The 15,356-nt window shown below is 48.9% G+C and overlaps 1 protein-coding gene across 1 annotated transcript in view; it reads right to left on the bottom strand.

Annotated features, from left to right (window-relative positions):
- The window catches only part of MRTFA (myocardin related transcription factor A), an 84,947-nt gene that overhangs the window by 25,220 nt on the left and 44,371 nt on the right, over window positions 1–15,356 (bottom strand). The window contains exon 2 of the mRNA XM_040986471.1: window positions 7,156–7,221. Within this exon, the coding sequence (XP_040842405.1) occupies window positions 7,156–7,221 (66 nt within the window). The remainder of the gene's footprint in view (window positions 1–7,155; window positions 7,222–15,356) is intronic.

Consider the following 15,356-nt stretch of genomic DNA (forward strand, 5'->3'; position numbering starts at 1 on the left):
AATATGGCCACTCGCTGGTTTAAGAAAAACAGGCTACAAAGAAACATTCGCCACCATGGAGAGGGCAAGCTAATGATGGTCCTATTACTATCCAGCCACAAGAGAAGTGGCCTTCAGAGGACTAAGTTGTCTGACGGCTCTGACTGCTGGCAACTGAACAGCAGCTGTTTTTCAATCCATCAGCAGGAAGGAAAAGCGAAAATATTAAAAGTTTTATTTCTTAAAAAATAATTCCTGTTCCTAAAACTCTAGTTTTGAGAGAACTTAGTTAGATATATGTTGAAAGCAGCTTTCAGAGTCACAAGACAGTAGATGCAGGAAAATGCCCATTTTACTGCCCAATGTGCATAATACTGCCCACGTTCCCAAAGCATGAACCACACAGGGTCACAAAGCTAACTGTGTGGGGAACAGTTCTTAAGACGTGCTACCCTGGGTCCAGTTGGTAGCCTAGCAGCTAAAGCTCACCTTGAAAGTGCCAAGTTCCCATATGGGCGCAAGTTCTAATCCTGGCAGCCGCAGTTCCAATCCAGCTCCCTGCCTGTGACCTGGGAAGGCAGTCCAGGATGACCCAAAGCCTTGGGACACTGTACCTGCATGGAAGACCTGAAATAGGTTCCGGAAGAGGCTCCTGGCTTCGGATTGCTGCAGCACCACTGTGCTCACTTGGGGAGTGAACCATCGGATGGAAGATCTTCCTTTCTGTCTCTCCTCCTCTCTATATCTGACTTTGCGATAAAAATAAAATAAATCTTTTTTAAAAATGTGCTACTGATTTTACCAAATGAAAACTGATTTCAGAAAAGATGCCCTAACTCATAAATAGTACTATAAGGTATAAAACTCCATTGTCTAATATTAATGTTAAAATTAGGTTAAAATTTTAGCTCTTCATTTGCCACATAACACCTTTCAAGTGCTCAACAGTGACAGTGCCTGGGTCGGTGTTATGCAAAGGGCCATGGGTGGGACAGTCCAGTGGCTCTTGGGGAGAAGATTCCACAGCACTGAATAAAGATGGCTTGACAGTGACCACATGAATCTGTAAGCCTCTGTCTTTGTAAAAGTTGCTATTATTTTTATCTGAGACACAGAGGCATGTGGACAGTTCCTATCCAAGGCCTTCAGCCACCGTCGGCTGCCTCCCGAGTGAGCGCACAGGAGGCTGGGCTAGGGAGCTGAGACTCTGCCGTGGGATGCGGGCCCATACTGCAAGGTCAGATGCCTGTGTGCGACCCCACCTTACACAAGGACCTCTGGAGCTTTCAAGGGGTTGGCTTATCTTTTAAAAAAGGCAAAAAAATGAAAAAGCTAAAACATTTCAGTACCCTCTGCTCAAGTTTGCTATGACACTAAAACTGGTCTAAAACACAGCAGTAATAACGCACGTGTTAACAGATTTAGGATGTTGGTTTACCAGTCACTGCTGTTAATGTGCCTGGCCAGGCCTGCCCCAGAGGGAACTGCGTTCCACATTTCTGCATTTCTGTTGGCAGCTCTGTACTCGCTGGTTACTAAGCCCTAGACATCGTGGGCCCGACACTGTGGTGCTGAGGTTAAGCCATCCCTCGTATGCTGCTTAGAGATGTGGCTGTTTCACTTCCAATCTGGCTCCCAGGTAATGCATATGGGAAAACAGAGGGGAATGGCTCAAACATCAGGGCCTGTACCACCTTGTGACAGGCCTGGATGGAGTTCCAGGCTTTTGCTATAGTCATTTAGGCAGCAAACAACCAGATCAAAGAACGATCTTTATGTGGGTGTGTGTGAGTGTATGTGTGTGTGTGTGTGTGTGTTTGTCAATCTGCCTTTCAACTAAATAAATGGGTGGGTGTCATGGTTTTGTAGATTAAGGCTCTGCCTGTAGTACCAACATCCCATATGGGTGCCAGTTTGAGACCCAGCTGCTCCAATTTCAATCCAGTTCCATGCTTGTGACCTGGGAAAGCAACAGAAGATGGCCCATGTCTTTGGGCCACACAGGAGGCTCACAAGTTCCCGGATTTGACTGACATGGATTCAGGAAAGGGAGTCTGTACATCCAGTAAAACAGCGTCAGCAATGAGCCCAAGTCACAAGGAACGGGAACACTTCAGATTCTTATCTCTGGCGGAAAAGCGATCTAGCAAGCATTCCTGTTACTTCCGGGCACTCAATCACCTTTGTCAGAATTCACAAGTTTCTTGGTGCTACAGTCAGATGAGCAGATTACCAGTCATTGAATCCCCCAAAACATGTGGCTCCCACTGACAGCTGAAGGGCTCAAACTGTGGAATCAAAGGCCTGGAGCGTGCAGATGCAGCAATGCTTACAGCCGATCTTCCTGCTCCTATGTGGGACCCACAGGCCCTGCCTGTTGACCCACAAACTGGTCAGCATCAGCTAGCGGGCTGGTTTGTCCAGGCGTACTTACTTCTCAAGGGCAAGGCAGCCTATGAAGTGCAACTGGCTAAGATGTCTGCCTTCACACTCTTAGATTCTGCTAACCAAAGTGTCACCAGTGGCACCGCCTAGGTACACAGAAAAGCCACTTAAAACACAAAAAACAAAATTAAAACTGAGTTCAGGGCCCAGTGTGGTGGCCTAGTGGCTAAAAGTCCTTGCCTTGCACGCAGCGGGATTCCATATGGGCACCGGTTCTAATCCCAGCAGCTCCATTTCCCATCCAGCTCCCTGCTTGTAACCTGGGAAAGCAGTTGAGGACAGTTCAAACCCTTGGGACCCTGCACCTGTGTGGGAGACCTGGAGGAAGTTCCTGGCTCGGATGGGCGCAGCTGGGGCCATTGCAGTCACTTGGGGAGTGAACCATCAGACGGAAGATCTTCCTCTTTGTCTCTCTTCCTCTCTGTATATCTGACTTTGTAATAAAAATAAATAAATCCTTAAGAAAAAAACTGCGTTCACTCAAGAAGCCAGAGCCTGGAAGGTTCCCTAGAGAACCTGAAGGGCACAGGGTACCGCCCTCTGGGATGTCCACTGCAGGACCGCAGACCCAGTACTCAGTACTCTGTCTTTCTCAGGGATTCTCAATAGAGGCGGAGAAGGAGGAGACCCGTGGAGTTCTTCTCTCCCCTCCAGAAAGGTAACAGGAGACTCGTCCCCACTGGTCTGGAGAACTTCCCTGTCTTCCTTTAATAGACCATGTCCCTGTTACAGCCTCAGTGACACACTTCATTTTCACCTTGCTCCTACGACTGCACACACCTCTAACCATCCAAGAGGAAGGCTTTGGGGAAACTACTTGAGAACAACAGCTGGAGGCCAGCAGTGTGGTCCTGCACGCTAAGCCACCACCTGCAGCGCTGCTGTCCCATATGGGCGTTGGTCCAAGGCCTGGCTTCATTTTCTATCCAGCTCCCTATCAACTGGCCTGGGAAAGCAGCAGCAGATGGCCCAAGTGCTCAGACTTCTGCACCCAAGTGGGAGACCCAGAGGAAGCTCCTGGCCTCTGTCCGGCCCAGCCCTGGCTCTTGCAGCCACCTGGGGAGTGAGCAAAGGACAGAGCTTTCTTTGTAACTCTGATTATCAAATAAATACATTTTAAGAAGAAAAAAAACACTACAGCACATGCCACCTTGGACTGTAAGCCTATCTTGCCCCAGGACTGTCAGAGCTCCAGGCCCCGAGAGCCAGGGTGGAGGGCCTAGGCCACGGAGCCTCTGCTCTGCCACATTCTGGGTGAGGTGGTGTTAAAGCAAACATTTACATGATGAGAATAACACAGGGTCCTGCAGAGGATCAGACAGGAACTTCTCCATCCCATGGTGGACATTATGGCTAGCGCACTGGACAGGAGTCTATGGTATTTGAGAGACCTCGACTCCTCCAGGACCACAGGAAGGCCACATCCCAACCCTGAATGACAACCTGAGGGAACCCTGAGTCGCGGAAGCAGTGTGTCCCACAGACACGATGGCAGACCTCAAGCCAGTGCCTCATGGGAACTCTGTGATGTTCTGGACAATGAACACACAGGGTGTCTACTTTCCTCCAACTCTAGAAGCAGACTGAAATGAGAGGAACCTGACGCAAGGTGTAAACCAGAGACGGCGACCAGGCCCCTTTCCTTAGCTCAACACAAGGGCTCTTTCCAGAATCCTTCAGCCCAGGAAAACAGGGCTGAGTGGGCAGACACCACGTCTCCAACACTGACAGCTTGCTGCCCATTCACAACTTGCTCCACGCACTGCTCATGTTTTCCTTAAACAATACACAGTGGAGGGTAAAACATGGGGTTAGTGGGGGATGGCAGGGTAGAGGGCCATTAGGGAGGCAGAGGATGTGGGAGATGACATAGAGGTTAGGGATGTGGGTGGCAGTGGGCTAGGGTTTACTCACAGGTGAAGGCTGGCCACAACACCAATCCTCACCACAGGAACTCAGGATCCTATCTGTGTCTTAGCAGGTGCCTAGGTGAGCAGTGAACACCCCACCTGAGCCTATCCCCTCTCCTATCTAAGTCTCTGCGACCTCCTCCCTCCGCCGGCAGAGCTGGGTACCACTGTGTCCACAGCCGAGGCGGCTCTCAGGGAAAGACAAACGACTCTCAGCAGGGCGGGTCACTTCTACTCCTATCAGAAAGGCCTTTACTTCCACTTCTCAAACCCAGGGGACAGTTCAAGTGTATAATTAGATATTGTACAAACTATTGTACAGACTGGGCTCCTGACAACAGGGAAGTGCTGCCTCACGTTCCACACCCAGAATCTCAGGTTTCTGGCTGGCGGGCTGTCTCTCACACACCTCATCCACAATTGGCTGTCTTTACTGTCATGCAGGGACAGGCACCGCAGTCAGAAACATAAACGAAATGCTTTCTCAAGCCTGGTTTAGGGCGCAGAGTCAAGCTGCCACCCAGGACTCAGGGCATCCCACATGGGCGCTGGGCTGAGGCTCTGCTCATCAACTTTGATCCAGGTGCCTGGCAATGCACCTGATAAAGCAGAAGACGGCCTAACTTCTGGGGCCCTGCCACCCATGTGGGAAACTCAGATGGAATTCCAGGCTTCTGGCTTTGGCCTGGCCCAGTCCTGGTCATTGTGGCCATTTGCAGAGTGAACAAACCAACAGACAGAAGATCTCTCTCTGTTACCCCATTTCTCTAACTCTGCCTTTTAAATAAATAAATCTTGGGGGAAAGCAACACTTTCTCAAGGAGCTCTGGTAGTAGACACAGACACATAAGGAAACCAGTGCAGGAACCTCAGCATCAAACAGCTTAGCAACATGGAGAACTGCCAGCAATCCTAAGAGCTTAGGTCCAAATCAGTAGCCTATTGGCTCAAGTCCTTGCCTTGCATATACCTGGATCCCATATGGGCACTAGTTCTAATCCCGGCAGCTCTGCTTCTGATCCAGCTCCCTGCTTGTGGCCTGGGAAAGCAGTCAAAAATGGTCCAAAGCTTTGGGACCCTGCACCCACATGGGAGACCTGTAAGAGGCTCCTGGCTCCTGGCTTCAGACTGGTGCAGCTCTGGCGCTGTGGCCGCTTGGGGAGTGAATCAATGGACAAAACATCTTTCTTTCTGTTCTCCTCCTCTCTGTATATCTGACTTTCCAATAAAAATTAATCTTAAAAAATAAAAGAATGCTAAGAGATCATAATTGATCAACTCTATTAACAATGACCTCCAGTAGCAGGGCACTCACTCTGTGCACAGCTTTTAGCACAGAAACTCAGAGAGCCTTGGGAGTAGACTGCGCCCTCTGAGCTGCCGTAAGCACAGTCCCCACCTCACACACCAGCACTGACTCGCTCCTTATTTTACAGGTAGGAAAGCTGGTCATTCGGCATCTGAAGGCAGCTACCATGTTTCCCAGGTCTAGATTAGGCACTAAGCACATGATTTTCTGGCAGAAGGGACAAGCGGATGCAGTGCTGGGCAAGTCGCTCCTCTGCAAGGCTTGTACATGGCAGATCTGAGTGCTCCATGAGCACAGCACTGCCCTGTTTGGTCACGATGCTTGAAGCCACAAGTACTTCAAGATGAGCCATGCAAGGCCACTGACTAAAGGAAACAAAAAGAGCTCACCAGCGATGCTCAAGTGAAAAACAGGCTTCAGCTGCCCTCCACCTGCTGCGGGCTCTAACTTCAAATGACCACACTGTGCCCCTCGGCTGCTCCCCGCACGTGACTGGCTCGCTCGGCTCCGGCCTTCCACTGCTCAGCTTCATCTGTCCTTCCAGCACGCTGGCTTCGCCCAGGCCCTGCACTCGCTCTTCCCACTGCCTTTTCCTGCGTTCTCAGCGACTGACGCCATCACACCCTTCAGACCTGAACTCTCCAGGGAAGCCTTTCTAGACCATCTCGTTTAACGTGGTCCATGCCTCTATCACTCGTTAACCCATCAGCCAGTCCCTTGCTTCATGTCACTCACCATGCTTTGAAACTACCTTATCCATGCATCGCCCTGCTTGCCCTTCTAAACCGAGCTTTATCTTGCCACACTGACTGCATGTAAGAGATACTGGAACCATTTCCAGAAAGCAGAAAGGCCATGGGTCGCAGGGCACGGGGGCAGAGGGAAACATCCCTTCCCCCAGAAGGCAGGCAGGGGTGGTTTACTTCACCAGGTGCACCCAAGTGGTGCCAGCACACAGATGGAGACTGGGAGAATCTATGCTTAATGTGATAACCTGCTGGTTCCAGCTGGCAGTCCACAGTACTGTTAGGTTGGTCTCACTTCTCCCCCAAGAGGTCAGGTTCTGCAGCCCGAGCCCACCTGGTGGCAGTGCCCTTGGCATGCTGGCACCCCTGCCAGGCACATCCAAAATACCAGGTAGAAAAGAGGCTTCCCTTCCTAAAAGCAGAACCAATGTGAGAAGTGGGCACTCCGTCCCGACACCCCAGGACAACAGCTGCCCACCAGAAAGGGAAGCGGGACAGGGTGGAGAGACCCTGGCTAGGGCTGATTTCACCCAACTCCTAAACTGAAATGCTGTCTGTTTCACTCAACCTGCCCAGCAAGGTTCATTATTAAAACTCTGACTCAGAGTCTCAGGACTTAGGACATCACGGGAAGGAAAGACGGAGACTAAAGCCTGTCTCTGTGCTTTGGTTCTGACACTTGCCACGGCCCGGGGTCCACATACAGTCACAACCAGAGGCCGCTCTGTGAGGAGCTGAGGGTGAGAAGGGCAGAGGGGACACTTACGTGGCATGATCCCTTGGCTCACCAGCTCCTCACGGGTCCGGCGCTGTTGGAGCTTCAACTGCAGCACTGTGGGGCGGCAGAGAGAGATCGGAGAGGGAGGGTCAGCAGGGCATCCCACCTTAGAGAACACATCTTCAAATGCAAGGACAATCTACAACCAGGAAGGGGCCGTATGGCAGCGGCAGCCCTTGCACTGAGGCCGCCTGTAATTGCAGAAGTGGCCTGATACAGCAGGGTTTCCGTATTCTGCTGTGGGCGGCAAGAGGAAGTTGCGAAGGGTCTTGCAGGGCGATAACAATCCACAAAGTGCCAGAGGACCCATCTCTTGCTCAAAACCTCCTACAACACCTCGACCCACTGAGACTCAGAAACACCAACTCCAAGCTCAAAGAAAACACTGTAACAAGGAGCCCCACCCAGCAGGCAGATCTTTCAGAAGGCTCTGTACTTCCGCAGCAAGAAGACTGACTGATGAGCCTACTCGCACACACGAGCAACTATGGGCCCTCGCCAGATCTCTTCTCCTGCATCTGAAAATTACAACTATTGTCACCAGGCAACGCATTTCTCCAGACTAGAAAAAAATTTATTGTTTTATATCTCATTTCTTCCTCTTCCTCTTCACTTGGAGCCTTTTCTGTGGAGGTGAAAAAACCAAGCACATCCGGGCTGAGGGAGCCATGGGCGCCTGCACCCACAGGCTTCTTCCCCTCTCCTTTTGAATTTTTTGTTTAACTTAAAGCTCAATGATCTCTGTTTCCAAAGTCACTGACATCTAAAGGGTGCTACACCTTCACACTGCAGAATCACAAAGTTAGGAAGTGTTCAGAGACGGGGACTTAGGAAGATCTGCCCCCATCTCCAAGCAAACCCACTTCAGGTCAGAGTGCAACCCGCCGGGCACTTGGGGGACCCTGCTTCCACTGGCGATCATTGTCCTGATGTCCAGTGCTGCGGGAGGCCTCCCAGGGCAGCAGGACCCTGTCCAGCTCCTACACGCACCTCAAATTCAAAGCAGAACCCGTCTTTCTCCTCGAAAGCTAATCCACCCCCTCTCCTTCTCGGATGGTGCTTCCTCCCCATCCACCCTCCCCGCCGACCCCCGGCCTGGTACTAATGCTCAATGCCTGTGCCAATTTCAACCCTCCACCACCTCACACTCCTCTTACCAACTGTGCCCCACCATGCTCCCCCATGCTGCAGCGCAGCCGGCTGTGTCTGCCTCTCCAAGTCATCCTCATCAAGGCTGTCCAGTTACTCCTTTTCAAGGACCATGAACTTTCCCCACCTCTTATTCACGTCACCTAGAAACACCTACCGGAAACTGCATCTGAACTTCCCGTCTCACTCCCCTACATTCAAAAACGACTCTGGGCCTCCTGTGAGTTGCCTTTCAGATGCTCTATGAGTAACAACATTAAGCCCCATGTAATGGCCACCCCCGTTGAACAGAACTAACCATTCTTTCCAGTACAAATCCCCACAGAGCAGGGATCAGAGCCCACTGACATATGCCTCCCAATTCTTCACACTCAGGGACATTTCATAATCTTTTCTCTAATTCTACTAGATCTCAAAAAGATGATACAATCTGAAAAGTGTAACATTACAAACATTAAAGCAAAGCCTCGGAAAATTAAATAGAAAAAACAGCAACAGCCTCCTAGAAGTGATGGCCATTTACTGAGGATGTGCTGTGCACCAGAGAGCCAGTTCTGCAAACAGATTCCAAAAACTCTTGTATTTTCCTTATTACACACTTTCCATGAACTTTTTGGAGACTTTCTCCTGTGCACGGACTTAAATTTTTTTGACCCAAATATGTATTTCCTCTTGCTGATGCACCCTCACACTTTTGCATTTTAACTCATTCAACTTTCAAACATCTCCATGGAGACAGGTTTTAGTTCCACTTTATAAGTGAGCAAGTGAGGCCCAAAGAGATCTGTGATTTACCTAAAATTGTATCAGTTAGAAGGAGTGAGACAGGATTCAGATTCTAGGACCCGGGTATGATCACTGCATTTATTTTCTGGCAAGGTGGATAACAGACGCAGAAGAAGATGGTTCAGACCACAGTCCAAGGAGTTCAGGCTATCAACTTCAGCAAAACATAATTAAACTGATCTAGAGGGACTGGCACAATAACCTAGTGGCTAAATTCATGCCTTGCATGCACTGGGATCTCAAATGGACACTGGTTCGAGTCCCAGCTGCTCCACTTCTAATGCAGCTCTCTACTAATGGCATGCAAAAAGCAGAAGAGGATGGCTCAAGTGTTTGGGCCCCTGCCACATATGTGGGAGACCCAGATGAATGCCTTGGGCTCTGTGCTTCAGCCTGGTCAAGCGCTGACCATCACGGCCATCTAGGGAATGATTCAGCAGATTGGAAACTCTCTGACTCTCCCTCTGACTTGTGAAACAAATTTTTTAAAATCCTAATTTTTAAAAGATTTAAAAAAATTTTTTGGACAGGCAGATTCACAGAGAAAAGGAGAGACAAAGGGAAAGATATTCCTTCTGCTGGTTCACTTCCCAAACACCCACAACAGCTGGAGCTGAGCTGACCTTAAGTCAGGAGCTTCTTCTGAGTTTCCTACTTGGACACAGGGTCCCAAGGCTTCGGGCCCTCCTCTGTAGCTTTTCCCATGCCATTATCAGTGAGCTGGATCAGAACTGGAGCAGCCAGGACATGAACTGGAACTCTTATGGAATACCAGTGCTTGCAGGTGGAAAATCAGCCAACTGAGCTATCATGCTGGCCCTATTACATTTTAATGTTTTCTTCTTCTTTTTTTTAATGTCCCACAATTACAACACAAGTCACTGGGTGTGTTACTATGTATGTGTCAGGTCTTATGTAAGTGACTGACATGCTTTTGTTCATTTACTTTAATTTCTATTTAATTGAGAGGTAGAAGGAGACAAGACACAGAGATACAGAACGTGCACGCCTGTCCACTAATCGACATCTCAAACGCCTCCCAGAGCCAGGGCCCAGGCAGGCCAGGGCCAGGAGACAGGGACAGCATCCAACTCTCATTGGGCGGCAAGGACCCAACTACTTGAGTCATCACTACTGCGTTCCCAGAGCTCCGTTACCAGGAAGCTGGCGTCAGGAGCCCAGGTCGGCGTCGAACCCAGAAATCCATGGGCGGGGGGGGGAGGGGGTGGTGGAGAGAAGGCCCTGTGTTTCTATGTTTTAATTTATTTAACCCTCTTTACTCCCAAACAACCCGGTGAGAACAGCATGGTTATTATCTCAATTTCAGAAATCAAGATACTAAAACTCAGACCTTTCAACATAGCAAACGTCTCATAGTTACAAGCTGGGATTCACACTCAGGTTTTGGGGAGTCTTCCACGTGCAGAGCAAGTCTCTGTGGGAAAGCAAAACAGCAGTGTGGTCACCCTCTGTGGGTGCAAGGGAAGATGGTCACTTTTACAGCACTTCTGCGGCCCAGACAAGCAACTAGCGAACGAGGAAACTCAACAGACCAATCTGATTTCAGAGAATAGGGAAATAACATAACCCAGCAAGCCCAAACACTCCAGAGACAATGGTTAATGAAATCAATGACTGTGACACAAAAATAATTTTGAAATACCAAACAGTAGCTCTCCTAACAGAAAGGGCCAAACTTCTTAGCAGAAAAATCTCTGACTTCATGAGAACAATACTATGGAAGCTAAATTTATTCCTTACTAAATTTCTGATCCAAAAAAAAAAGGCAAAGCAAAACTTCTGATCCAAGGATTGACAGATAATAAAGGCTCAATCCACTTCATACACATGCATATGTGTGTGTTATAGCACTCCAAAGACTTTGGTAGAAAGAGAAATGTAAATTTATTTTGATGCAAAAAAGTATGAACTCCATGCATAGCTTTTTCATAATATATATTTTTCATAAATATTTGAAGACCCCCATAAATGGATTTCAACACCAAAACAAATTCATCTTTTAATTCCATTCTCATGAGCTTTTTGAAGTGTTCCTGAATAAACACACATGTGTATGTGCAGATATGTGTGTAAACACCCAGAGCTTTAGTTCAGAGAGGAGTTTATCTGGTAAACATTTTTCATCTCTAAACTACATGAAATCAAAATTCAGAAACCTGGAAACTCCGTCTTGCTCCTCCCAGAAGTTAGGTGTCCACAATCTGACCCAGGGTCCTGTGCAAACAGCTGCTCTCTGTCAGTCTGGTCTTCGGTACCGCCACAACCTGACTGCAGACATGTGCTGTTTTATAGACTGCACAACGCTCTCCCACTAACCCCAGTATCAGCAGAAGGGAAGGGGCAAAACAGAAAACCCAGAATTACGGCAGCTAACCTGCACTTCATCTAATTTTATAATTTCTGCTTGGCTGTACAGACTTCATGAAAGTTCTTCTCAGACTTCCAACTGCAAAGAAATGACTGAGTGTTCCTCCTCTTTAATCTGTCTTAATTTCCCTCACTGTTTACCTTTCCAGACCTTAAACTGAGCATGTTAGAAAAAATCGTTTCGGGAAATAGCACAGAGCTGTGCCCACATCAGGAGTGATGTTAGTCCATACACTCAGAGTCTGCCCCCACACCTGGGCTCATGTCAAGTTCACCGTGCTGCCCGGGGAGGATTTGGGAGCGGCGCAATCTGAGGGAATCTACTGCATGGCACCGCACTGTGCCGAGTTCCTTACTACTTCTTGAATTGGTCCAAACTAAATGCTTCTCTGCACACAAGCTTGTGTCTTTATGCCTTTGCCGTTACTGGACTCCACGAATCTAATGGCTCATCTGTTTCTAAATGGGTCTGCGTGAGCAGCCTATATATAGACGAGCAGATGTCTTTACAGCTGACGGATGGTGCCATTAGCGAGTGCCCGTCAGAGGACTGGAATAAACAGAAAAGAAGCCACAAAGACAGATACTCTATGTGCTCCACTCTCCACGGAGACACAATTTCCACCTGCCTTGAACGAAGGTGACGACTGCCATCTGCAAAATCGGCTCCTTGGGAAATCAATGCCCAGAACAGTAATCTAATAAACATTAATCGTGGAATCTGATTTCAAGTAGAACTTAATTACTCTAAATCCTATTCCCTGTATAAAATCCCCAAAGCTTGATATGCTGATCATTTGTAGATTTCTCCCCTCATTAATTGTCAGGCACCAATCCCAGAGAGGCAAATGAGACCTAAGCCAGCCAACAGACACCATTACTATCTCTGGATTCAAACTGGAGAATATTTTGTACTGGGAAGGTGAGAGCTGGTTGAGTTTTGGCCCTACCTGCAGCTCAGCATGCTAACGAACACATTCATCCTTGTAGCAGCAAATTACAGCTACATTTTTGTGTACCTCACTCTTCTATCTGCCTGAAGAATCTGCCAGTGGCATCCACGTCATAAAGCCACACAGCCATTTCGCTTGTAGAGCATGTGGCCACTCACAGGGGAAGGTGCCCCGAGCCAACACTGCCCCTCAAGCTGCCCAGGTCACTTTCCATGACTACCTCCATGGTATGGACCAAGAGTTCAGGGCAAGACAAAGCTCTCCTGCACTCACTCACCTAGCAATGTCCACTAAACACTGTGGTGGGTGCCAGATACCCTCCTGGTCTCTACTCACACAAAGCTTTTCATTCTAGTGAGGGGAAAAGACCTCAGGTCAAGATCTCTCTCACACACACACAAAAGTGCAATTTGTGATACATATATTTTATAGAAAGGAATAAAGAATGTAAGGAAAACCATATCCTAGAATCCGTAGTTCTTCTTCCCCTCATGTTCAGTGATAACTTCCTTTTCACACTTTCTCTTTAAGATCACAACAGGTTGGGCCCGGTGGCATGGCCTAGTGGCTAAAGTCCTCACCTTGAACGCACTGGGATCCCATATGGACACTGGTTTTTATCCTGGCAGCTCCACTTCCCATCGAACTCCCTGCTTGTGGCCTGGGAAAGCAGTCGAGGACGGCCCAAAGCCTTGGGACCCTGCACCCGTGTGGGAGACCTGGAAGAGGCTCCTGGTTCCCAGCTTTGGATCGGCACAGCACCAGCCGTTGCAGTCACTTGGGGAGTGAATCATCGGACAGAAGACCTTCCTCTTTGTCTCTCCTCCTCTCTGTATATCTGACTTTGCAATAAAAATAAATAAATCTTAAGAAAAAAAAAAGATTACAACTGGTCGTAATACTGAAACACTCTGAGAAACAAACTCAGTCAGAATCAGGAAGTCGAGGTATGCTGGGTATTCACTTAGTCGTGCTGCTCCCCAGGACCCGTGCTGCTCAGCGACATGTCCCTCACCTCACGGCTCAGGCCACACTGCACTCCCTAGCTCCTTGTCAAAGCTTCACCTCCCCTGAGTTCCCTTGCAAGCCACTATTGATCCACTATTGGTCCATTATTGATGAGACACCCTGTGTGTTGCTGGGGATGCAGTCGTGACGTGACACACACAGTCTGCTGTCAGGGGAGGTGACAGCTCACGGGGGAGCAAACAGAAAGCCAAGTCCTGCAGTGTGAAGGCTGCCGGCCAAGGGGATACACACTGCACCCCAAACGAGCAGCTCTGCTGTCCCCGCAAGTCAAGGCAGCCATTCCCACACGCCCTGCACTCACAGGAGGGCCCGGCGTTAGTTCAGTGGGAAAAAGGGACTCCACAAGAATAACTTCCAGAGGTACTGAAAGCGATCCTAACACCAGCACCATTTTTCACTTAAGAGATAGAGAAAGGCAACTTGGGCTGACCCAGATGTCAAAAGTGGGCTTGCCCCATTCCTGTGGGTCCCTGGCAAATTCAACCCTTTTCTGGCCTGACGTGTGACACTCATTTGTAGAAAAATACTAAGAAGTACTGTTTGTAAACAATAAAAATTAAGTTATTTTTTCTACCATGTTATAAGACACAAACATGATCGCCTCCAGCACTATAAACCAGAGAGGAAAACAGCTACATCCTCCCCGTGCGGTGAACATATGCATCGAGCCTGAAAATATTTTATCTTCTTGATCAATTTGTACTAAAGTTTCAAGCAACTTCCTGATATCATTCCCCAAAAAGTAACATTGCTCTGGGCCCTGACCCACCCCTCCTCCCACGAGTCTTGCCAGGCTCGGCATAGGAAGCTGTGGAGAGGGGAAGGGTCTCCACCCTGGGCCCTGCCCTCTGGCAGCTGGGGGCGGCTTCCTCGCCGGCTTCTGCGGGCGCTTGGGGCTCTCTGCTGCCGGTGTCTCTAGTCCTTTCCTTGGTTAAGGTTTCTTCCTTCAACTAGGGAAGCCAGCCTGAAGGGGTTAACTCAGGGTACACTGTACCAGACATGTATTTCTGGCTTATTTTTAATATAAACAACAGCATTTTACTGACCCAGTGTATTCTATAATTAGCCCTACCCATAACCAGAAAGGGTTTACCGTTAGCCCAAGTCTGACTTCTGGAGAAAGGGGCAGCATTGCATATAGGGTTAGTTATGTGAACGTCTAAGTTCCAAGTGCAGGCCATGCATCTGCAGAACTGCCCTTTAAGGACAGACCAACAGGCATCCAAGAAAGGATTACAAGACATGGATTCCAGTCCAGTGACCCACAGAGATCTTCCATTTGCTGGATCACTCCCCAAACTCCTACAACAGCTGAAGCCAGGAGCCCGGACCTCCACTTGGGTCTTGCACACGGCTGGTAGAGAGCTGACGTTGGCCGTCACCTGCTGCCGGCCATGCACTCACAGGAGGCTGCCTGGAAGCAGAGGCCGACGGGATCTGAGGTGCTCTGATAAGAGATGTGAGCACCTGAAACAGGGGCTTCACCTGCTGGACAACAGTGCCCACCCCGACTGCTGCCCTCTCAAACTAAAAAATCTACAAAGTACATAAAAAAGCTTTGTAGAAGTATAACGGATTACAAATATTTCCCTGGACACTTTTACATTAGATACATTTTCTCTGGGGCAGAAATGACAGCTGAGAAGAATCTGGCATGGCTTCTGCAAAGTCCAAGGGCCTGGTGTCTAAACATCTCTACTAAAGACCGTGTTCTGAGCTGCTCTTGCTGGAGTTGGGAGCATGTGAGGTAGGAAAAGCGAGGGAAGAGGAATGTTCCCTTCCAAAGATACTTCAGGAGTCTGCAGGCTGCAAACCTGCTGTTTCCAGAGAGGTGAGAACGGGCTAGACCAAGAGAGAGGGGCAGACCAATGGGGACCAACTCAT

The sequence above is a fragment of the Ochotona curzoniae genome, unplaced genomic scaffold (genome assembly GCF_017591425.1).
Source record: "Ochotona curzoniae isolate NIBS_2020 unplaced genomic scaffold, NIBS_Ocur_1.0 contig_1014, whole genome shotgun sequence".
In the NCBI taxonomy this organism is placed as follows: domain Eukaryota; kingdom Metazoa; phylum Chordata; class Mammalia; order Lagomorpha; family Ochotonidae; genus Ochotona; species Ochotona curzoniae.